This window comes from Drosophila takahashii, chromosome 2R (genome assembly GCF_030179915.1).
Source record: "Drosophila takahashii strain IR98-3 E-12201 chromosome 2R, DtakHiC1v2, whole genome shotgun sequence".
NCBI lineage: Eukaryota > Metazoa > Arthropoda > Insecta > Diptera > Drosophilidae > Drosophila > Drosophila takahashii.
Genome location: NC_091679.1, coordinates 36,802,821 through 36,826,087, shown reverse-complemented (window position 1 = coordinate 36,826,087; position 23,267 = coordinate 36,802,821). Strand labels below are relative to the sequence as shown.

Below are 23,267 nucleotides of genomic sequence, written 5' to 3'. Positions count from 1 at the left end.
ACTTTGGCCCGACGTATTTACTTTGCTCGCCCCGTCTTTTTGTCTATGGTCTTTTGGGCCAGCAAACTCGTTTAAAAAAGGATTTCGGCCCAAATGCTGGTTTAGATCTGGCCTTCAACTTCTAATTTGAGCCCAAATTTGAATAAAATGAAGCAACGTTCATCTTACATGGCTCAGACCCCCGCTGCCATCATTTTTCACAGACAGATAGATTTAAATTGGGAAAATGAACAGCCGAGATACATACTAGATAATAAATGTATTGGGGATGTGCATGATTTTATAACCTTATTTTAATTGAAACTTAAAATGTGTGTGTCAAACGTTCTTTAATGTTATAGAAAATCTTAAATGCATGTAAAAAGAATACTTTTATGAGGATACCAGGGAACGTAACTGTTATAAGTTTTATTTTAAAAATCACACTTTAACAGTTATTTTCTGATTTGTAAAGTAAAACTCAAAGAATAACTGTTATTTTTTGAGTTTTATAATAAAAGTTGACAAATAACAGTTAATCGTCGTGATCAAAATAAAACTCAAACTTGATTTATGGCGATTTTGTGGGTAAAAAAATTTTTAAAAAAATATAGGTATAAAATATGCGCGGTTGCCTTTTTTAACAAATTTTTAGTAAGTTATAAAAAGCACGGGTATTATGTTTTTTTTAATTATTTCATTTTTTCAAAAATGTCAAGGGAATAACTGTTATTCATAAAAATCAAAAAATAACAGTTATTTTTTGAGTTTTATTATAAAAATCAAAAAATAAAAATCATTACGGATTTGTAAACTACAATGGCTAATAAAAATTGTGGTGTATTTAAAAAATTTTTAGGACCCTTCTAAGTGCGTGATTTTTATACCCGTTACTCGTAGAGTAAAAGGGTATATTAGATTCGTGCAAAAGTATGTAACAGGTAGAAGGAAGCGTTTCCGACCCCATAAAGTATATATATTCTTGATCAGGGTCACTAGCCGAGTCGATCTAGCCATGTCCGTCTGTCCGTCTGTCCGTCTGTCCGTCTGTCCGTCTGTCCGTCTGTCCGTCTGTCTGTCCGTCTGTCTGTCTGTATGAACGCTGAGATCTCAGAAACTACAAAAGCTAGAAGGTTGAGATTTCCCACACATATTCTTTGGCTTCCTACGCAGCGCAAGTTTATTTTAGCCGAGCGCCACGCCCCCTCTAACGCCCACAATCCTTCACTAACGATTTTAAAATGGGTCCTGCGCCCACATCTTTAAAGATTTCCGAGAAGTATAAATGCAATTTTGTTGTGTATATTTATACCTATCGAAATGTAGAAGACATTTTTCAAATCGGACCATTCATTAAAAAGTTATACGCAATCAAAAATTATATATCTATCTCCCTCGCACTCCCTTTAGCTGAGTTACGATTATTAGTCGGGACACCAACCCGACACAGCGTTCGCACTCCCTTTAGCTGAGTGACGGGTATTAGATAGTCGGGACAACAACCCGACTATAGCGTTCTCTCTTGTTTTGTATGAAAAATTTACAATAACAGTTATTTTCGTTCCCTGGAGGATACCAGTTATGTTAGTAATAGTACAAGTACAGTAGCACACTTTGAGTGAATTGCCATTCCGGGTTCTGGTTTTTTAAGAACAGGCATACACATGTAATCTATTTTGTAAGCCAACAAAATGTTTCGCAAGATTGTGAAAAACAATTTGTCGTCTCGGTTGAAAGAGCAACTGCGTCTGGTCCAAGCAGTATCCAAAGAGGCGCCCAAACAGACGGAAAAGTCCAGAAAGTTGGGTCCAGAAAGGCCTCCCATTTCACAGACTCCCAAGGGTTACAAACCCAATTGCAAGAGCAAGTTTGGACCCTTGGATGACTGCGATCGGATCTTCCAGAATCTGTATGGTCGCCACGATTGGCGGTTGCAGGGAGCCTGTGAACGGGGGGATTGGCATCGCACCGGGGATCTCCTGAAGCAGGGTCCCGAATGGATTATGGAACAGGTGAGCAAGAGTGGATTGCGAGGACGTGGAGGAGCGGGTTTCTACGCGGGACTCAAGTGGGAGTTCCTGCGCAAGACCAAGTCCGAAAAGATACCCAAGGTTGTTATCGTGAATTGCGCGGAGGGAGAGCCGGGAACCTGCAAGGATCGAGAGATCCTGCGCCACGAGCCCCACAAACTGATCGAGGGCATGCTCCTGGTGGGCGTGGCCATGGGATGCGGCAGGGCCATTGTATATGTTCGGAATCGATTCTACAACGAGGCCTGCAACCTGCACTTTGCCCTGGCCGAGGCCTATCATCATGGCCTGTTGGGGGATAATGTCTGCGGAACGGGCATCAAATTCGATGTGATGGTCCAGCGGGGAGATCGGTATCTATGCGGCGAGGAGACGGCCATGATTAACTGTTTGATGGGTGAGCTAGGCAGACCACGACGTCGTCCGCCCTTTCTCACCGAGAAGGGTTACTTCAATCATCCCTGTCTGGTGATCAATGCCGAGTCCATTGCCGTGGTGCCCACCATCTTGCGAAGAGGTGCCGAATGGTGGGCAGGATTGGGTCGGAGTTACAATACGGGCACCAAGCTCTTTTGCCTCAGCGGTCAGGTGAATAATCCCTGCACCGTGGAGGAGGAGATGTCCATTCCGCTCAGGGATCTCATTGAACGACATGCCGGTGGAGTGAAGGGAGGTTGGGATAATCTGGCGGCTGTCTTTCCAGGCGGTCTGTCCACACCTCTGCTGGATCCACCAACTGCCGGGGAGGTTCTCATGGACTTCGACTGCCTGGTCTCAGCGGGCAGTGGCTTGGGATGTGGAGCAGTTATTGTGATGACCAAGGACATTGATCCGCTGGCCGTGATGCTGCGCTCCATTGAGTTCTTCGAGAAGCACACCTGCAAGCAGTGCACCTATTGTCGGGATGGAGCCATCTGGCTACCGGAGATGTTCGCCCGATTCGTCAAGGGTCAGACACATCCCCACGAGGTCGATTGGACACTGGCCATTGCGGACAAGATCCGGAATAGCAAACCCATCTGCGCACTGGCCTACAGCCAAGTAAGCGTGGCCGAGAGTTTGGTGCGATTGTTTGGACAGCAAATCGAGGAGCGCATCCTAAAGTTTGCAAAGGGATCTTGAACGCCTTGCAAATTGCTTTGAAATATCTGAGAAAATAAAATATATATGAATTCCATACCATGGAATCGCAAACATTTGCCATCATAAATTATACTTGGCGCTAGCTCGCAGATATTAAAAGTCGAATTTTTATAATCACTATGGACGGCAGTCCATGTAGTGACGAAGCGCACCAGGAGAGTGTGCGAAGGCGACTACTATATATACACGAAGAAATGAAAATCTACTGTGATGGTCCGATCATAATGAATAATACACCTATCGAAAGGTATTGCGAAAACTAACAGGATTGCATACCAAGACTTTAAGAAAATCAATTGGCTTGGGAGAGAGAGCGGTGAAAGTGAAAAAGTGAAAATTTCGAAATTTGGAGCTGTTGGGGCCGGTGGGGATAAATGCCCCTCGCAATATTTTAGTTGTATTCCTTTTGAAAATACCCGTCGAATGAGGGGTCATTTGTCAAAATCCGACTCTCCGTTCAAAAGTTATAGCCAAAATAAGATTTTCTTCTTCTTCCCAAAATGAAAATTTAATTCTGTTTGTCCACTTGTCCACTTGTCCAAAATATGTTTTTTAAGTTCTGAAAATTTGATATGACGTTCATCACATCGATATTAAAAACTTTTGTTCTACCACTTTTGGAAAAACCCGCTAGTTTAGCGGGAAAACAGCTATAAATAGCTAAAATTCGGAAAGCCGTAACTTATATACTACTAAAGCTACAGACTTGTGCTGCATCTCGTTTGAAAGGTATTTTTAAATGCTATAAACGCCTTCTATATGCAATTTGTGTAAATGTAATAATTAAAAAAATATGTACAAAAGACCATTTTTTAAAACTTTTTTTTTAGCTTTTTTTTATTTTTCTCAAAAACGGCTCTAACGATTTTCTTTAAAACCTTAAACTGTATAGCCCTTGAGATTCCTTAAATTTTGGTATATAACACATTACTGTAAAAAGTCACGTTTAAAAGTTATTTTTATACGAAAATAGCCACTTTTGCCAGCTCGAACAATTAACGCTCCCTGAGTATTGAATTTTGTGGGAGGGTATCCGAACTGTATTTTAGGGTCATGGAATCAGTAAATTTGCACTTAAGAGTTCCATATAGGAATCTTTTGTTCTACGACTTTTGGAAAAATCCGCTACTTTAGCGGGAAAAAGCTAAAAATAGCTAAATTTCGTTAGTTTGTAAGTTCTACACTACTAAAGGTACAGACATGTGCTATACCTCGATTAAAAGGTATTTTGAAATACTTCAACGCCTTTTTAACTTAATTTGTTAAAATACAATAGTTTAAAAATTATGATTGACCAATTTAAATTTAAATGTATATATTAGCTCCTATGAGAGCAAATGTAAACAAACAATAACTTCTGATATCAAATAAAAACACCTCTTAACGAGGTAAAAAACTAGTGACGACCGCACCTTCAACATACAAAAGTTCTGATATCAACATTTGTGACGAAAAATTATTACACTCGTCATTAAATAGACTTTCTAATATTTTCTCATTCGGCACGCTGCAATAGTAAATGCCTGTAAAGGGAAAAAGGCTGGAATAGTTTGCTAGGGCGGGCCAAATGAGAAAAGATTAGAAAGTCTATTTAATGACGAGTGTAATAATTTTTCGTCACAAATGTTGATATCAGAACTTTTGTATGTTGAAGGTGCGGTCGTCACTAGTTTTTTACCTCGTTAAGAGGTGTTTTTATTTGATTGATGATCTCTCGAAATTATGTGGTTGTTTATATACAATTAATGCTCATCATCGATTAGTTTCCTTATGGCCAAAAAGATTTAAACATGCAATCAAATTGAGTAAGAATTTATTTTCTTTTTATTTAGTGTACAATTAGTGTGTTTATTTGGTCAGGAAAATAGAGCAAAGCTAGGAATGCAAGGGGAAACTAAACCTATTGTTTAACGACAAAGATAGCGATTTAATTAAGATGAATGGCTGTGGAAGAGAGCTCAGGCTAATGCGGTCAAAGAGAAATAAATCTCTGGCTACTTTCAGTGGGGACTACAATCCCCTGTAGAGTTCAGAGGCCAGCCTGTGGAAAATGTTTCGGATGGGGGCTCGCAAATCATTGATGGCACACGGCGAATGATGACAGTTTAAACGACTGTTCAATCCGGGCTGTGTGGCCGACGCTTCTCGTTAGTTAGCTGGCTGCTCTTGGATTTCAGTTTGCGGCTGATGAGAGCTATTATGTTGGTGATGTCCTGGAAAAAAAGAGCTAAAAACCCAGGGAAATGGGGAAAAATCATGAAGGAGGTTGAAAGCTGTGTGAGGCGAGTAGTGGGTCAAAGTGGCAGAGGACACAATGTTGACATAAACAAACACCAGGGCATTTGTCTGCGCTTGAATGATTGCAGAGACAACAGCAGCAGCAGCAGCTTCAGCGAACACACAAAGATTTACCCCCAACACGGGGCCGTGTCCTTGGGCCCCTTAATCGTGTTTGTGGGTCAGTTTACCCTTTGCCCTTACCATTATCCTTTGCCAATAATCAGGGTTCGCCAGACGACACACTGCTTGCTGGCCGACATTGCTCTTGGCCCCGCTAATTTGTTTGGCTCGGACATCGCCGGAGAAAGTGCCAGAGAAAGTGTTATTTTTTTTTCTGTTTGAGTTGGCACATCCTGGGTTCATTTCTCATCGCCATCTCGGAGGCAGCAGCCTGCGTCACTCTTATCTCAATTAGGAGCCCATTCATCCAGGCAGGCGAGCACTTCTGCCACTTGACAACAGTGTCCGCAGAGGTACCTCCCACCCCAATTGGCAATGACTGATGGCCCCACAATTAACACTTACGGGGTGTTAAGGGTTACACTTTTATGAAGATATGCAGTACTTGCTTTAAATATGTTTAAAGTGCTGTAAATGATATTACGAAACAAGTTTTTAGTATAAGCTAAATATTTCGTAAATTAAAATATATTTTGTTATAAATATTAAATGACCTACCTACCTTCTTTATAAATAAAAAATGTATATTAAAATAACAAATATATTACATAAAACAGTTAGCAACGATAAGCAATAAAGGAAATACTGTTTTCATTCAAAGATTAAATTTCCATTATTGGCTGTTATACACTCATAAAAATAATTTTCTACATTTTAGAAAATCTCCCTAAAAAATTTTTCGCCTTTGAACTGAGAAAAATTTTCTATTTTTACGACAAATTTGCCATAAATTTAAGGCAGGTGACCATAAATAAATATTTTTAGGGTTAATTTTTCTATTTTTCTAATATTTAGGGCGATTTTTTTCGATTTGCTTCAATTTGACCTTTTCTAAATCCAACGGCGAATTGCCCTAATTTTTTTTCTAAAATTTTTCTAAATACAAGGGCGATTTGCCTTAAAAATCACTCCAAAAGTGTGAAATTCGGTAGCCCAGCGGTCTAATCACTTGCGCTTTCAACTTTGCTATATGAGGACTAAGGTTGTGGGTTCGAACCCTGTGTGATTCAACTTGATTTTTATGTTTTTTTTTTTTTGTAAACATTATAATACTGAGGACATTTTTTCGTCCGAATTTTAAATTAAAGTATTCTTTAAACCTTAAAAACGTATGGGAGTTCTGAGTTAAAAGCATACTTTGTGTTTGCGGGCAAGAAAACGGGACTAATTGTCACAGTCGTCAGGAAAAAAAATATACGGTTTAGTTGCCTTTAGTCATATAACGTAGACCTCAAGAAAATAAGATGTGTGCAGAGTTTGTTCGTCGTCTTGCGCGAGGGGTCTGTGGTGCAGCGGTAGGACGTTAGACTCTAAACCGAGAGGTCGTGGGTTCGATTCTCGCAATGACCAAAAAAAGTAAGTTGTTTTTTCTCCTCATATTTATTTCCCTAATTCATTTACAAACATGATTTTTCAGTTCTAACGGCTGTGCTGTATAGATCGGGCCCCCCTCTCAACGCGGCTCCCATATAAGCTACACACCAATACAATAATATGAAACGGTGTCCTCCGCCGGTGTTGTTTAATTAAAGCAGTCCCAGTTCCCAGAATATAGACGATTAAAAAAAAAACATGCTTCCCAAATTCAGTTAAGCATGCTCAAACACGATTTTTTTTAATTTGTCTAATTTTTTAGGGCATTCGCCTATAAAAACAGAAAATTCGCCCTTAATTTTAGAAAAATACACCTTAAAATTAGGGCAAATCACCCTAAAAACAGGAAAATATTTCTTATTTCAAGAAAAATCACCCTAAATTAAACCAAATTTCCATCGGGATTTTTTAGAAAATTTTTCTAAATACACGGGCGAATCGCCAGCGGATACGATTTATGGGCGATTTTCTAAATCCACGGGCGAAAAGTCAGTTTTTTAGGGCGATTTAGGGTAAAAATTTCTATGAGTGTAGGAATGGGATTAACGCTATCCACCTGGAAACATAAATAGGTAACTTTCACATGTGACTGAAAAGAATACCTTTTAATTATAATTCATTGGGTTCTTTCTTCTCCAAAATGCCGGAAATACATATGTGTTTCCTTTATTCTCAGAACATTTTTTAGGCGAAAGCTAAGAGGATTAGAATCACGCTGTTATAAAACAAATGACGAGGGCAACAGAGAATAATGTGGACTTGAGGGGGTGAGGGCATCGAGCACATGCCTTGGCACATGGCTCCGGTTCTTGTTCTTCTTTTTGTTCTGGCTCACCCGGAGGCAGGTCCTTTCATCCTTGTCTCCTTTCCGTCGCAATCATTTGCGCGCCAGTGGGGGAAAATCTTTAAACAGTGACGCAAATGCGGGCTGGCGTATAAATTTCACACCCAGCTAGACTCGTTGGACGCGGCAGACTGATTGTGGCACTCAGGAACAGTCCTCAAGTGGTTGTAGCATGGCTCACTGCAAATTGCGAATAAAAACCGCTGGAAACTTGGCTTGGTTCGCCCAAGTTTGTTGCAAGTAGTTGCGGTACTTGATACGCGATTGATATGGCCGTACCTCCAGCCAGTTAATCACATTGCCACCAAAGTTCCTTGCTTCCCTTTCATCGAACAACAAGTTAAAGCATCCCGGATAATTCGGAATGAACACGCACACACAATGTGTGTGTGTGCCTGCCAGGCAATTGCTTATTAAAGTCCAATTATAAGTTTGAGCAATCATTAGGGGGAAAAAGGACCAAAACAAGGACCAACGTGTCCTTCGTACTTGGCTAAAATGTCTTTTGTTCATGCATAAATTTAATGGCGCGTTATCTCAATTTTGTGCCTTACTGACTGCACAAAAGTTAATCACATGTGGGTGGAAATCGTATTTAGATATTGATTTTGTCGTCTACTACACGGCATTTTTTTCTTTCTCTGGAGTGCTCACTGCACATAACATCCATCCACACTCCGCTCCAGCGGATTATAATGCTCGGCTATAATCTCGAATGAAAGCGAATGTCTTGAATTCCGCAAATTAAGAGCACGCGGCCCAGGACTTTTTCTTGGGCCTTACTTTCTCGCTTTTCTGCCTTTTCTGGCTTTTCTGGCTTTTCGCCTTTCGTTTTTCCGTTTTTTTTGTTTCTTGGTCTGCCAGGGAGCTCGTGTTATGGCACTTGATTCATGCTTAGCCGGGAATACTTGGCATAACTTTTGCTGTTTCCAGCGCTTATTTTATTTCACTTTGGCCCGCCCACTCACGTCCTGTCCAGGACTTTGGCCAGCTCGCATTACTGTAATGAAGAACAGCTCAGCGCCCGTCCTGTCACTTGAGACGAATTCGGGATGCGGATCCACAGACCAAGTCAGAGTCTGCTGGGCCATGTGCCGCATAGCCCTGCCCACGCACTGCGGCCGTCACAATAGAAAGGTCATATGGGGTTTTCATGCAGCCAAAAAGAAGGGGTTCCCCTTTCAGATTAAAGGGTTATAAACCCACGGGGAATAAAATATACATTTTAACGTTTTTAAAAAGTGTCATACATTTTTGTATACCCTTGCAAGGGTATAATTAAATCTTGAGTGTTTTTTAACCTATAACCTCCTACTTTTGGAAATGCCATTTTGTATCTAATTCTGAATTTCGAATAATTTTTTTTTCAAAATCGGACGACTATATCATATAGCTGCTATAGGAACGATCGGAAAATTAATGGGAATATAATAGGAAATAAATTATTGCTTCGTTGGTTTTTATCGTATTCTCTTCTACTGTGGGATTTTTTTTTAATGTTTTCGAATTTCGATTTTAATTTTATCAATATCGAACTACTATATCGTATAGCTGCCATAGGAACGATCGGAAAATTAGTGATTAATAGGAATTATCTGCAAGGGTATATAAGCTTCGGCTCGCCGAAGCTAGCTTCCTTTCTTGTTTCTTATTTTTGTTAAATATTTTCTTTTTTTTTTACCATTCTTAAAAGAAAGCTAAAGTGATAAGTGACAGATATACAACTTTTTCTAATCACTGTTTACTTGAGGTTGTTAGAGCCTCAGTGCGAATTAATGTGTGAAAATATTAGTCAATACTTGTACTTGTTAATCATAACCATACCTGAAAGGTGACTAAGCTTAATTATAACTTAAACTTATTTTCCTCATTAAAACATCTAAAACGTATTTAAACAAAGTAAAGATTGCTAAGTAATTAAGTTAGTCTGTTTGAAGTGATTGGTTGTCATAGTAAAGTAATTACAAGTCAAAGCTGCAGTTAGAGGAGCCACCACTTATGCCTAATTAAAAGTTCCCAGCACTTAATTTTCGTTGCAAGTGTGGAGGAGGAGGCCCTAGCTTTTAAGTGTTGCATATGAGTTTGGAACTCGACGAGGTAATAATTTATTCAACTCTTTCCAGAAGCACATCAGCCATTCCGCCCCGCTTCGCCGCCTCCTTCTTTCCGAGCTACACATGTTGGGTAAATTCACATCGAATCATGTCCAGGTCTACCACCAGTACTCGCGTCCAGTGCCCGTGAAGAAACCCGTCAAGGTAAGTACCCGGGGATCTCGAGAGTCTTCGTTTCTTTTCGTTTTCGTTTACGTTTTCGTTTTCTCGTCCTGTTTCCCTAAGCAAACACAATTAGCATGCATTAACAGAAAAACCCTTTCATTGGCATTCCTCGGAGAGCTTCATAATTGGGTGCAAGGTGAATGGGAAAATTGCGTTGTATTTATTTTGTTTTGAATTTTGTGTGAGTCCTGGTCCTGGCTTTCGTTTTTCCATTTGTTTGTGCCGTTTTGTTTACTTTTTAGCCGACGCACAAAGGCGGGGGCTTTAATACGGGGGCTTTTTTTTGTGAGATTGGTTGTTTTGGGTGCTTTATAGTGGATACATCCTGCATGACACGTGACAAATCCCCCGGAGAACCAAGCGACACAGCACAGCACAAATATCCTTCTGCATGCCTGCACGCCAAAGACAAAGCGAGAGACTAGCGAAACCATAAATAATTGATATTTCATAATTGTTTTTCTTAACCCTGCAGGCCAAGAAGCCTCACTCGCAGGCGGAAATCAATTGAAGCGGATACCACCCGTCGTCCACCGTCCACCGTTCATCGTACCCATAGTGTCCACACATATATAGAATACCACCTGAGTCCTCCCACTCCGTTTTTCAGTTGTTTATGTGTGCGTGTCTGTGCGTCCACTGTGGACGATGTTGAAACAGAAGCGTTTGGCCAAGCAGAAACCCAAAGCGAAACCGGTAAGCAAAATCACCCAACTGACCGAGATCGAGAGGCTCTCCAAATACCATACGGCTATACCATATATCTTCTCCCCCCTGTTAACGCCTATCTCTTCAGGTGCTTTTCATTTCGATCTATATAGTATATTTCACCCATTCAAACCGATACGTTACTCTGCTCCTTGCTCTATAGTTGCTATTTGACTGACTGCCAAACTGCTTTGTTGTGGAAATCTGAACTATCTCGCTCTATAATTACCTCTTGAGTTCTCCCCCCCTTTCAATGGCCTTGTTGGAAACTGTCTAGAATAGTTTTTTGTAGCCAAACTATTGCGAGTTCTTGTTCGTAGTTTTCTTTTTGAACTATCTCGTAGTAATTAGTTGGCCCAACTTATTGGCCATTTAAAGTATTTTTGAAAATCTATTTTAAGTAAGTAGTTGCTTCTTCACCTAGATCTTGGCTTACTTAATTGGGCCTGTTCTTGTTTTCACTTTGCCAATATGTTGAAAAGACTTTTTTTGGTAATATTTGAAATAAAATTTAAGTTAAGCTTATCAGAATGCTGCATAAACATTCATTTTCTTTAAATTAGGATATGAGCTATTAAATAATAAATTAAAAATTTAAATATTTGTTTTTATGTAACTAGTTTTAAAATTTATTATGTTTCTCTGGGAGATTTGAAAAGTCAGTTTCATGAAAATGATACCATATCAAATTTAATAGATTGTGCTCATTGTAGAATTGTGGAATAACAAAAATCTAGCTCAATAAAAATATTTCTTAATTTTTAATTTTATGTTTTCCTAATATTCAAATAATATTACAATAAATATTTACGGTAAGAATAGCATAGTAAAATGCTCTTAAAGTGGCAAAATTAAGGGTGAAGACCAGAACAGGCCTGAAAATGTAGGGAACAAAATTTTGTTCAGTAACTGCCTGAAAGTATGCATCAAATTAAAACGTAGATGATTGAAACCTATTTAAGAGAGTATCTTTTGAGTTTGTGGTCTTTCAGATTCTTGGTCTTGTTATCAACTATCCCACCATTTGACTGACAGCTGCTTATCAGTGGGCAAAAGAGTTGGTGGGCCAGCTGTTTGACTTATTCGCCGGCGAAACTTTAATTGTTTGACTTGTGGCCACCGGGGGGCAGCACTAAAATGGGGGCAAAATGAAAAACTTTGAGAATCAACATAATTATGGCTTGCACATTTTTCCGTTTACGATGGGCATTAAAATGCTTTTAAACTACTAAAGTTTCCCTTCAAGTTTCCCGGACTTTATATACTGAAATCCAATCCGTCGAGATCGCTGAGAACGCAATGCGTTGCTCTCTCTGAGGGGCCTTATCGCTCTCGATTTTTGTTTTTATTTCTACGCTTTTTGTCGATAATATTGCCGCTATATTTGCGCTGCTAATTGACACCGCTTGCCTTGGCCGAGTGGCAAAGCTCTCCGCGGCGATGGCTCAGTGCTCACTGCTCAGTGCTCGACGCGGCTCCATGCGAGCCAAGCGGGAATGGGAATCGATCGCTCCGAAAGCGCCTACACCGCGAGAAAAGTTATTGACCCAAGGCCCGTATGTTTCGTGGAAAAAAAAATTCTAAAGTTGATCATTTAAACAATTTCTCAGTTAATATACTTAAATTCTTTGTAAATTTCGATAGATATTTCATTATTTAATAATAACTGATATCTAAGTTAACTAAAAACATTTCTGTTTAATATAATATTTAAAGAACGACTAATAAAATTGCACATTGGATGCTTTTGTTATTAAAATCAGACTCTTGTTTTGAAATTGTTATATGTTGAAACATAAAAAAAATTAAAAATATATTAGTATAATACCTTTTTAAAGCAATTAAATTAAATTAACTGAAAAATAACTCAAAAATCGGACCATTAAACTTTTTATTTATGATTTGGAAACCATTTTCCGGAAAACAATCCACGTTTGTATTTTTCACCGTGTACGCACAGTAAGCGTAGTTCGCCGCGCGATTAGATAGTCGCGTGAGTAAGTTTTGGAGCATGTGGATACCCCCAAACCCGCGGACCAAGTGCATCTGGAGCTGACCATGTACTTCGAGACCAATTGGGTGTTTGTGAGTATACGAGCCCTGCATGAGTAATTGTAATTAATTGGCGATTGTACGGCGGAGAACTGCAGCGTTGGGTTTTGGGGTCTAACCGGTCTATTGTCGATTCGCTTGACATATCTGTGTTTGCTGTGTTTCTGTTGTTGTTGTTATGTCTCCGCCGTTCTGTTGTCGTTTTGTGTTAATCAGCAGCTGTCGACTGTGAAGCGCAGAGCGAATTCTCGAATGAAATTCACTCGCCCCAGTGATGGCAATTTGGATTTAGGGGGAAAAATATAATCATTCCTATCAGTGGCGGATCTATGATTTGGCTGTGGGGAGACCTAGCATATATTGTGTTTCTTGAAATTAATTGCTCATGTTTTTGGTAGGTAAATTAGTCAATTATAATGACTATTATTATGCTTTCCTTACATGATTAGTTTGTTTAAAAGGATTAATGGTTCCATCTATCGTACACTCCATTCTTGTCAGGCAGATCGGATGCTTTAGATAAAATTAATTAATTTGGCTTATTGCCTCTCTAACTCCCCCTTTAACTGGTGCATTGGACTGCAGTCCTCCTAATAACAGGACAAAGGAATCTATTCTAATGTGCAGCCTGAATCTTAAATGATATTGTGACTAATAATGCGGTTATTCCACTACATCGTTCGGATCATTCATTAGTACAATTTTTTCTCAGCCCATACGATTTTACGTAGGTGCGAGCAAGATCCGATTTACAGTAGCTCTAATAAATGAGCAAAATTGTACTTTTTAGATTCAATTTTGCTCATACAAAAAAAAAATAAAATGGTGGCCTTCGGTTTTTAAAATTTTGCTCATTAATTGCTCATTGCAGCTTACATATATCTGTCTTGCTCGCACCTACGTAAAATCGTATAGGCTGAGAAAAAATTGTTCTAATGAATGAGCCGACCAATGTAGTGGAATAACCGCATAAGGAAATTGACACAATGCAGCCGGAGCTTAAGGCTACAGTAGGTTTTGAACCAGGTGCTGTAGTTATGGGTAAAAGGACAAAGCCATTTGATCCCTTCTTCCACATAATCTTTTGATTGGGGTGCCATTATTTTCACTTGAGAAAATGTGCAAACGTTTAAGGTGGTAATGTCTATATGGGAGATAGATAAATTGTAGATTAAATAGTTTCAAAACGAACAAAGCCAATGAAGTTGGTTCAAGACACAATAAAATGAGTTATAGGTCAGCAATTGGTACCCCATTTTATTTATTTTTCGAATCCCTTTTTGAGTGGATTGTTGGCATATCTGGTTCTGATCCAGTGAGCAAACTTTCGAGGTGGACTCCTGAAAAGTCAATTTCGCACTCCTTTTGAGATGCAGCCATGCAAAAGCGGGACTCGGAAAATTCGCTGAATGGCCAGCTCCCCATTGCCACTTCACTCCTCCGGAAATCCATCACCACGACGACGTCTTGTGGCGTTTTTCGTTTCTCGCAAACGAATGTGGCACTTCATCAGCCATGGCAACAGCCGCAAGACCAGCATCAGCATAAGCTCGTGGAGCATCGGCGGCAGCTTCTCCATCAATTTTCCACTTTGGGAACCCGCAAGTCAACACAGCAGGTGAAACACTAAAGGACCACCCACCACCCACCGCCCAACTCCCTTTTTGTTATTCGCCAGCTTGCATTATGCACGAGCGGATGAGGATGAGATGACGGGGCTTGATGTGGGTATTAAGTGCTGTTTATGTTGCACAACTTTTATCGGTTTCGATAAGACAGGTGGCCCGGCAAATTGCATCCTGCGGCTGAACATTATTGAGCTGCTGTGGTTTAATCCTAACTGCGAGTGCATCAATTTTTATGCTCGATTCCGGATGGCGAGCTTAATTGGATAACCGCACGTTCAGGCTTTCGGTTCAGTTCCATTGTTACTTTGATTTCCTGTGGGAGTTCGAACAGCATATTGGCTAATTAGTTTAGCAATTTCCGTTCAGATAACCAAAAGGGGTTAAATTTGCCGCCCCCTTTCCACAGCTCATTGAAAATCATAAATTCCGATGAAGTGTTAAACAAAAGTTAATTAATTAAGTTGCAGCTGCAGTACTTATATTGTTTTTTTTTTACATACTTCATTCAGTCGGTCGTCAATGGCTATTAGCCATGTCTCTGTTGTTTTGTGTCCTGGCCGTTTAATTAATTTGAAATATGCCACACATCCTTCCACATCAAGCGAACTGTGTTTTATGCCCACACAAAAGTTTTGTGGCTCCTGGGTTCAGTTGGAGCAAAAAGCTTTTATTTTAATAGACGCTGCATGGAACGGCCCCGAAGAGATGCCAACATGCATCCGCATTTTCCGTACTGGCACATATATGGTTATGCTTTATATGCCCAAAGGTTTCGTTCGGCAGTAGTGTAGATAAGCATAACATTCTTAATGCTTCGCCCACTTTTTGCGGCTGACGTCCCTCGGTTCTATTGGGGCTAAAAGTTTAATTGGTTTTCCTCTCGCTCAGAGGAAACGTTCGGGTGTTTCCGTGGGAACTCGTAGTTATAAGTTGTTAAACTTTGCCCGTCCATTTTTATTCCGTTTATGTTAACTTGCAGTTGATATGGCGCTTGGCAGTCAGAAGCACATATTTTAAACTATTTATTGACGGACTGCTGAACCTAAATTTGAATATTTTAAGGAAATAGTTATTTTCGTAAATTGTGCAACCTTTTAAATCTGATAAAAATTAATCAATTTATAAATAATAAATTATGTTTATGTATTTTATTCAGAAAACTTAGAAGTACATAAATATTTATTACTAATAATCAATTATTATTGAATTATTTAAGGTCTTTTTTAGTGCGTGATTCAAGACTACTATAAAACACCATTTAAAATGCATCAACTAATTCATTAGCACCGATTTTTGTTTTTTAATTATTAAAACAATTTAAGAGTAAAATGTAGACGTGCTTTGTGGCTATTTTCTGGTCTTAGTCCTTCAGTTGTGTGGCAAATATCATGAATTCCGTGTGGCTGGCAATGCGGTTGGTGTGTGTGTGTGGACTTATGCCCCACCTGTGGCCACCGCCTGCACTTGTCACATACGATTGTAGACGTGTGTTCCAACTACCAGTTCAGAGCTACCTGCAGATGCAACTGCCATCGTTTTGGCGAGACAGGCAGAATACTTAGCCAAGTCAGTGTTTCACTTTAAGCTGCGGTTTTGAAATTTTAACTACTTCAGAAAGTTTTAGGATCAGTTGATGAAAAAAAAACTATTTATCGAAAGTATAATGTTCGAAATAGAGCAGTTTATAGAAGTCTTTCTCGCTTTCACTCGTAATTTTAGTCGGTATCTAGGTATTCCTACTGTAAAGATAAAAAAAGAAAATCTCAATTTTTAAATCCTTGAACGCTTTTTTTCTTTGCAAAACACAATAGTCACTATCATTTCGATGCATATTTTCAGGATGAGTAAATGTAACCTTCCATAGTAGATTGTAGGTCTGGATTAATACTAATTAATATTAAAGCATAGTATCATGGGTATTTAAAAGCTTGTTAAACACGGTAATTCTTTGAATTGAATACCTTTTGTCAATAAATAGTATCAATCAAAGCGGTCTGGTAGTAAGTCAAATAGTTTGCCCCAAAAAAATAAACAAATGTCGAACACATCGGAGAAGAGCGATTTATTTTAAGTCTTAAAACTAATTTGAAAACATAATATTTTTCTTCTACTTTCAACTTTGCTTTGCACAACACAACCCCACACACTGACACGCCAATCTTTGCGTAACTCAAAAACACCCTAAAAACGAAAATGTGACCTTTTAAAATTAAATTATTCACCTTGATTTGGATTTAATTTCGTTCTGCGACACAATGAACAATCCTTATTATCCATTTAAATTATTGTGCTATGATCTGTTAATTAATCTTTTTGTGTTTTCACACTCTATTCTTCCACCCACCCACAATACCACACACAAAACAACACCCAAAAAACCCAAAAATACAAACAACAATGAATAATTTACAAACCACGAATTGTTGTTGAATTCTAAATGCACAATTTCTTGTGTCTGTGTGTGTGCGTGCGTGCTCAAAATTGTGTTCGAAATTGCACAAATGATAAAATAATATATGCGAATATTGAAACATCAAAAACAACAATTACCACGACCTTCAAACGACGACAATAAACAAATCTGCAATGTGTCTGTGACACGTAAACGCTAAAACAACATGACAATTGTAAAATGTAAATGTCAATACCCACGTACACCCACAAAACCAAAACCAAAACCCAAACAAAACAATACAAACGAAACCCTTAAAGATACCATGGGGACTGAAAAAAATCTGTTGGGGTCTGATAAATATAACCGTGCCCAGGGTAAGCAATCTACATTCCACTTTAATTTAAATATCATTTACTTGTTTTCGTTGTACGTTCCCCCACATTTGCTGTTGTTAATTATGTTTTGAAAATTTCCTTTCAACCTACTTGTTGCATTCGTAATTGCCTACTAATGTGCACCTAACCCATAAGCTAAGAAAAGGTATTTTAAACAAATATTTGATTGGATTACCGAAGTAGTTGCAGGACTTTCATTAGCAGCTTCACTTCATTGAGCTGCCAAAGGTAATTAATTAACTGCGTTATATCCGGAAATCCATTTAGTGGATTGAGCTTACAAAACAGACACCCGATAGTCGATGGATTGTGGTGGTAATTTCGCAAATTAAATAGCATTTGATTTAGAGCATCATTAATTTAGAAAATCAATTAATTTAATGGCTGAGCAGATGAAACACCAAATTGTCAGAGTCTTGGCCAAAACCCAAATGACATTTTTGGCCAATGCCGATTTGGCAGACCACAAAATGGCTTCTGCCAGCTGAAGTTATGTCATTTGGCTGGGATTTTGAGGGGTTAATAGGGGGCTAATAAACTCGATTTTGCTTCATACTTTTGGGCGCCATGGAAAAGCCAGTTAAAAAGCTTTTAGGTCTGTAAATTAATCTAGGTAGTTATACCTCTAGATGGGTTTATCTAGCATGAGAGGGATACAGCAACCACCCACCCACCTGCCTTTCCTTTCCACCTTTCCCCTCCCAAACGGAGATGGGCTCTCGCAGATTGCTCATATAGCCATATTGCTCGGCTAAACCGAAAGGTGAGCTGCAGGTGCGTGTCAGTCGAGATTCACCTGTCGCCCGATTCGGTTGCGGATGCAAATTCCGTTGCAGCCGCTGCTCGCGAACCGCTTCGAATTCAATTAATTAGAGCACATTAGCGGGAAATAGCGTACAAATAGGCATGGTGGTTACGGACTCCCCCCTTGCCCCGCACAAATATCTGCGTCGCATATCCAAGGACTTTTCCACCGTTCGGCGATACAGCAATACACCGGCTGTCGTCGCTTCGGTTCGAGCCTCCACATCCGCTTTTATTGCGGCCGAGTCGGCAGCCCATCTGCCCACCACCCACTGTCGCGGGGAGTCCCCCCCGTTTCCACGAACTCCGGCTTCCACGCCGCGGGGCATTCGGCGGCGCCAGCGGATGCGGAAGCGCTCCTCGGTCTCCTCGACGCTATCGAAGGTCCTGATACTCAACGTGCGCGATTTGCTAAAGGCCCATCCCGGCAGTGAACCCCTGAAGGAGGTAGGGCATCCAAAACTCTGCTAAGTGGCGGTATAACCCCTGCCCTCCCAACCACTACAGAATCCCAGATCCATGTGAACCCGAAAGTTTGCCACTTTGGCTTTGTTTGCCGCGATAACACCCAAGTTGCAGTTGGCCAAAGTTTTGATTCGAAATTGGAATCAATTGTGCGAGTGCCAGAGGATTCAAGCCGGCATGAAAACGTGACTACAGTTGGCTCACATAAGCCGATCAAAGTGCAAAAACGCTGCCAATCATATAGGGCTTTGTAGTCTCTATTTGTTTTCGGAAGATTAAATGAAAGGAATTTTAAATAATATTTAGAGATCCTTGTTAGGTGATTTGAATTTGTAAACTTGTAAACCAAAACTAGCCATTGAATTTAAGGTAAAGATATTTTGTTTGGTTGCCTAGTTAAATATTCAAAAGTGGGTTAGTTCTACTGTGGCAAATGTAAATATATAAATTAACAATGTCAGATGCAACGACCGCCCCTCACTAACATTGTAAATATTTTATTCTGTAAATGCATACCTTTATTTGTTATACATTTGTTTATGGTCAATTAACTAATTAATTTCTTCAATATTTGTTTTCGAATCAGTACTGTTTAAATAGTGATTGTATTGTGTCGTCGTTGTTTATCCCCGAAATATGTAATTACTAAATAATTATTGAGAACTACTTGCAATTTGATTAGTTGATTTATAATTTATTGGTTCAAGTGTAGTTATTCAAACCTTCTTCAGTGAGGCTACTCAACCCGAACTAAACTCAATTTTGGTTTGACAAATATTTATCCTTTCTTGTGCATTGCATACTTTAAGCACCCCTTATCCTCGGTAACAGTCATTCTCTATGACTTTTTGGTTGATATGTATACCTAACGAATCTTTTGTTTCCTTCAAGTTATTTTCCATTTGCTCCTCTAGCTGTATTATCAGTGTATAAAGTGTAACTATGAGCATTCAACGTGGAGATATCTTTGATATCTATTTAATTGTACAAAAAATATTCTAACTGATTTCACTTTTGTTCAATTTAGCACCAGCCGCGTAGTTGGATCGAGACAAATTTCCAGAAGCGCGAGTGCATCAAATTTATACCATGCCCAAGGGACGATACAAAGTAAGTGCCAACTAATTTCATTTATTTGCATTTAAGTTCATCTAACGAAAGGCACCAGAAGGTTTGGGGAAAGCAGGAGGCGGGGACGTGGGGAAGTTAGGGGTCCAAGTCCAAGACGAAAGCTGTTGACCCAGTTTCGCATATCAAAAACGCTCGCCAAGATGCAGTGGCCCAGTTCCTAGACCGTTGTGTATTTAGTTTCGTTTTGGGCGTTAGCATTTATTGTTTATTATGACAGCCGCTGTCCCAAGAACCAGCAATTGAGATAAATGCGCCATAAACCCAGCCGCGGCCCAACTGATTCAGATTCGGATGCTGATGCGTATTCACATTCTGGTGAAAGTTTTCAGCACAGATACATAGCTGCAGTGGCAGTGGGACAGGCGATGGGTTTATGGCCCCCTTGACTTTACACGACTAGAACCCTGTTATCAGCACTCGGCTTGCCAAATATTTGCTCCCTGGTCTACACTTCTCCCCCTTTTCACCCCGTTCTCACGGCAACCGGTAGCTGTCAGTCCCAAAAGCATCTCCATTAGTCGTCCTCAACGAGTTTACTCGCAGCCGTAGTTCTATAACTCAAACTTGGCTAATTAAAATAAATTCACCAAGATTGCTCTTCTTCATAGTTCATACTTTGAACTTGCACAAGTTCAATTTCGCCCTCAATTAAAGGGAATTTTTGGTTCAAGTTTAATGATGATTTTCTAATTTAGTTTAAAGTTTAATGGAAATTGTTTGATTGACAAGTGATTTAAATTTTGTTATAAAGGGGTAGACGGTTCAATTAAAATGTAATTTAAAAGATAATTATATAAAGTGTAATTTAAAAGGATATTACTTAAAAACGAAGTAATACAACTTGAATTATTATCATATCATTTTTTATTCGAGCTTTGGAAGACTTATTGCATTTTTTTAAAAAGACAACCATGTTTTAAAATTAAAATGTAAAGCTTTATTTACAATTCATTAGCAAATGCTACAAACAGAATAATTGACTTGTATTTTTGAAGCTCGAAGACAGCATAATTTAATATTGCCAAGTAGCAGATGGAATTTGAAGTCGTGAAAGTTATCCCAGTCTGGCATGTCTACCGCATATCACTCACTACCGGCGGAATGAGCCACAGACACGTGTCGATTAATTTGATTATTTAATTCCATTCAAACCGATTTATTTGGCCAAAGTGAGAGTTGCCCGAGGGAGGCTGTGCGCCGTGGAGGTGATCTAATTGAAATGCATTATTTAGCAAACAATTTTAAGCACCTGACAAGAACATCAGCTGGCAAGCAAACAGACAGTCGGTTCGGTTCGCTTGGGTTCAGTTCAGCCCAGTTCGGTTGGGGTCGGGTCAGACAGGTTATTGCCTCTCCGTTTCTGACTGCCATATTTTTTTCGGGGCCACAAAGCCAACACTAACGTACACACGGGCGTAAATAACGCTTTATATCACACGTGGGCATAGCAAACAATGTGACAGGTAAAGGCGGATGCGTGTGTGTTTTTCTGGGGGCGTGGCGGTCTGACTCTTGTTTGTTGAATATCATTTACACCCACGCATCCTGACAGCCAGTCAACACACTCGATGGCCAGGAATATGTTGGCCAGGAGCTCAAGGATGTCTTGCAGCATAAAGTTGAAAAGATTACAAGAAAAATAGGAGAATTGTATCTTTAAACTTATAAAATTATATGGGAATATCTAAAACAAACTGGATTTTTTGTAATTAATATACTGAAATCAGTTGCTGCAACTGGAATTTAAACCATTTAAAAGTAAGGTTTTTTAAATTGAAAAACGAAATTGCCAATTCAATTAAAGGACTATAAAAATGGGAAACGAAAAAGGAGAAAAGACCCAATTAATTTGAAGTACCTTTAATAAAAAGAGAAACTCCTTATTCCTTTAAATTCTTTAAATGTAATATTAAAATTAATTTACCTTTAAAGTAAGCTACACAGTTTAGTTATCATAATTCGACTAAAAAGTATAGTTATAAGTTATTTATTCACTGTTATTGGTCAAATTGTTATCCTTGCAGATGCTGCTGTGGCCAGGCCCAGATCACGCATCAGACGATACCGGGCATCGAGAGTGGGTCGCCCGGAGACCTCTGGCTGCCCACGAAGCACACCCGCCCGCAGCCCACAGATGCCTATGGAACCATCGAGTTCCAGGGCGGCGCCCACCCCACAAAGGCACAGGTACAGCCCCTTGAACCACCAATCCCATTCCTGGGCAATCTCTTTTAGTGCGGCCCTTAATAACTTTTGACCGTTTTTTCCAGTACGTTCGCCTGTCGTTCGACACGCGGCCCGAGCTGCTGGTGCAGCTATTCACCAAGGAATGGAATCTGGAATTGCCAAAACTTTTGATCACCGTGCAGGGCGGCAAGGCCAACTTTGATTTGCAGGCCAAGCTGAAAAAGGTGGGCAAAAGTTCGGCCAGAAGGCCCAACCCAATCCCAATCCCAAAATGGGAAGAAGGGTCGTGTGTCACACGCTAATTGAATGGCCGTGGCATCCTGGAACCGAAACTCAAACTGATTTCTATTCGATTCGCAGGAGATACGCAAAGGACTGCTGAAGGCGGCCAAGACCACGGGAGCCTGGATATTCACCGGCGGCACAAACACCGGTGAGCATTCCGTTTCATTTAAGTTTTATGAAAGGACACTACCCGGTTTTATGGCCAACGATTACGGCCAGGCCAGGCCAGGCCAACTTAAATAAGCACAAGGAAAAATGAGCGGGGAAAATGAGCAAACAAACAAACAAACAAACGGATGGGAGGGGGAGGGTGGTGGTGGGGCCCAGAAAAACTTAAAGAGGAAAATGGAGGAGGAGCAGCCGAGTGCGGATGAGCGACCCCAGTCGAAAATTAAATAAATAAAATCCCAAGCGGAAATCACGCAGCCAGTGATTGTACACACTTCAACTGCTTGCCAGTCAACATATTGTGCTACCCAGTGGCTCAATCTTTCGGGTATACTGGGTTCCCGAAAGGGGGACGGTGTGGGTGCATCTGGATCGGGTGCCCCAAATAAATTGGATTATCCAGCCAGGAAGGGTGGACATGAGTACATTGGGGTAGCCCGAAAATTGCCCTCGTTTTTATGTTTTTTACTTTATTTCAATGTGACTTCTTTATTAAATTTCTTGATAAAAATTTAATTAAACGAGTGGAAATATTTGATGATGTTCCCATTTTCATTCAGCATTTCGTTTGAGAAAAACCTTTGACACTTTTTCCAAGCTTTGCATTTTTTACTTACTCCATTTGCCGTAAAAGTGAACAGGTATTTCGACTAGTTTCTTTTATATAAAAAAATACAGAAAATGAAAAAAAGTTGTTTCCATTTGTGCAGAAGCGCATATCATAGTCGCATCGGGATCCTGCGTGCTGTATACTTTATTACATTTTTCATTCGACTGCCTTTCGTCCGTTTTTTTGTCGTCTGGGTTTTGTGCTCGAGTTGTTATTAAATTTTAGACACGCCCCACCAACTAAGATATAAAACAAGAATAAAAACTGGATGTGAGAAGGTCGCCGGAGGATGAGACTATCGCAATACTCGGCGGAGACAAACTTGTTTAC

The 23,267-nt window shown here is 39.8% G+C and overlaps 2 protein-coding genes across 10 annotated transcripts in view; both read left to right on the top strand.

The window, feature by feature from the left end:
* The window catches only part of Trpm (transient receptor potential cation channel, subfamily M), a 53,265-nt gene that overhangs the window by 10,487 nt on the left and 19,511 nt on the right, over positions 1 to 23,267 (top strand). For 2 of the 9 annotated variants that reach the window (XM_070213405.1, XM_070213409.1), the window contains exons 1-7: positions 9,951 to 10,088; positions 10,585 to 10,805; positions 17,210 to 17,266; positions 19,584 to 19,666; positions 21,712 to 21,874; positions 21,958 to 22,098; positions 22,235 to 22,307. In XM_070213405.1, coding sequence (XP_070069506.1) covers positions 10,758 to 10,805; positions 17,210 to 17,266; positions 19,584 to 19,666; positions 21,712 to 21,874; positions 21,958 to 22,098; positions 22,235 to 22,307 — 565 coding nt within the window. In that variant the 5' untranslated portion in view covers positions 9,951 to 10,088; positions 10,585 to 10,757. Of the gene's footprint in view, positions 1 to 9,950; positions 10,089 to 10,584; positions 10,806 to 12,759; positions 12,903 to 17,209; positions 17,267 to 18,066; positions 18,539 to 19,583; positions 19,667 to 21,711; positions 21,875 to 21,957; positions 22,099 to 22,234; positions 22,308 to 23,267 lie in introns of those variants that run through there. The other 7 variants (XM_070213408.1, XM_017158025.3, XM_070213404.1 and 4 more) reach the window with 5 other exon arrangements.
* Positions 1,599 to 3,181, top strand: ND-51L2 (NADH dehydrogenase (ubiquinone) 51 kDa subunit-like 2). The gene has a single exon (XM_017158030.3). The coding sequence runs from the start codon at positions 1,671 to 1,673 to the stop codon at positions 3,129 to 3,131; it is 1,461 nt and encodes a 486-aa protein (XP_017013519.2). The 5' UTR covers positions 1,599 to 1,670; the 3' UTR covers positions 3,132 to 3,181.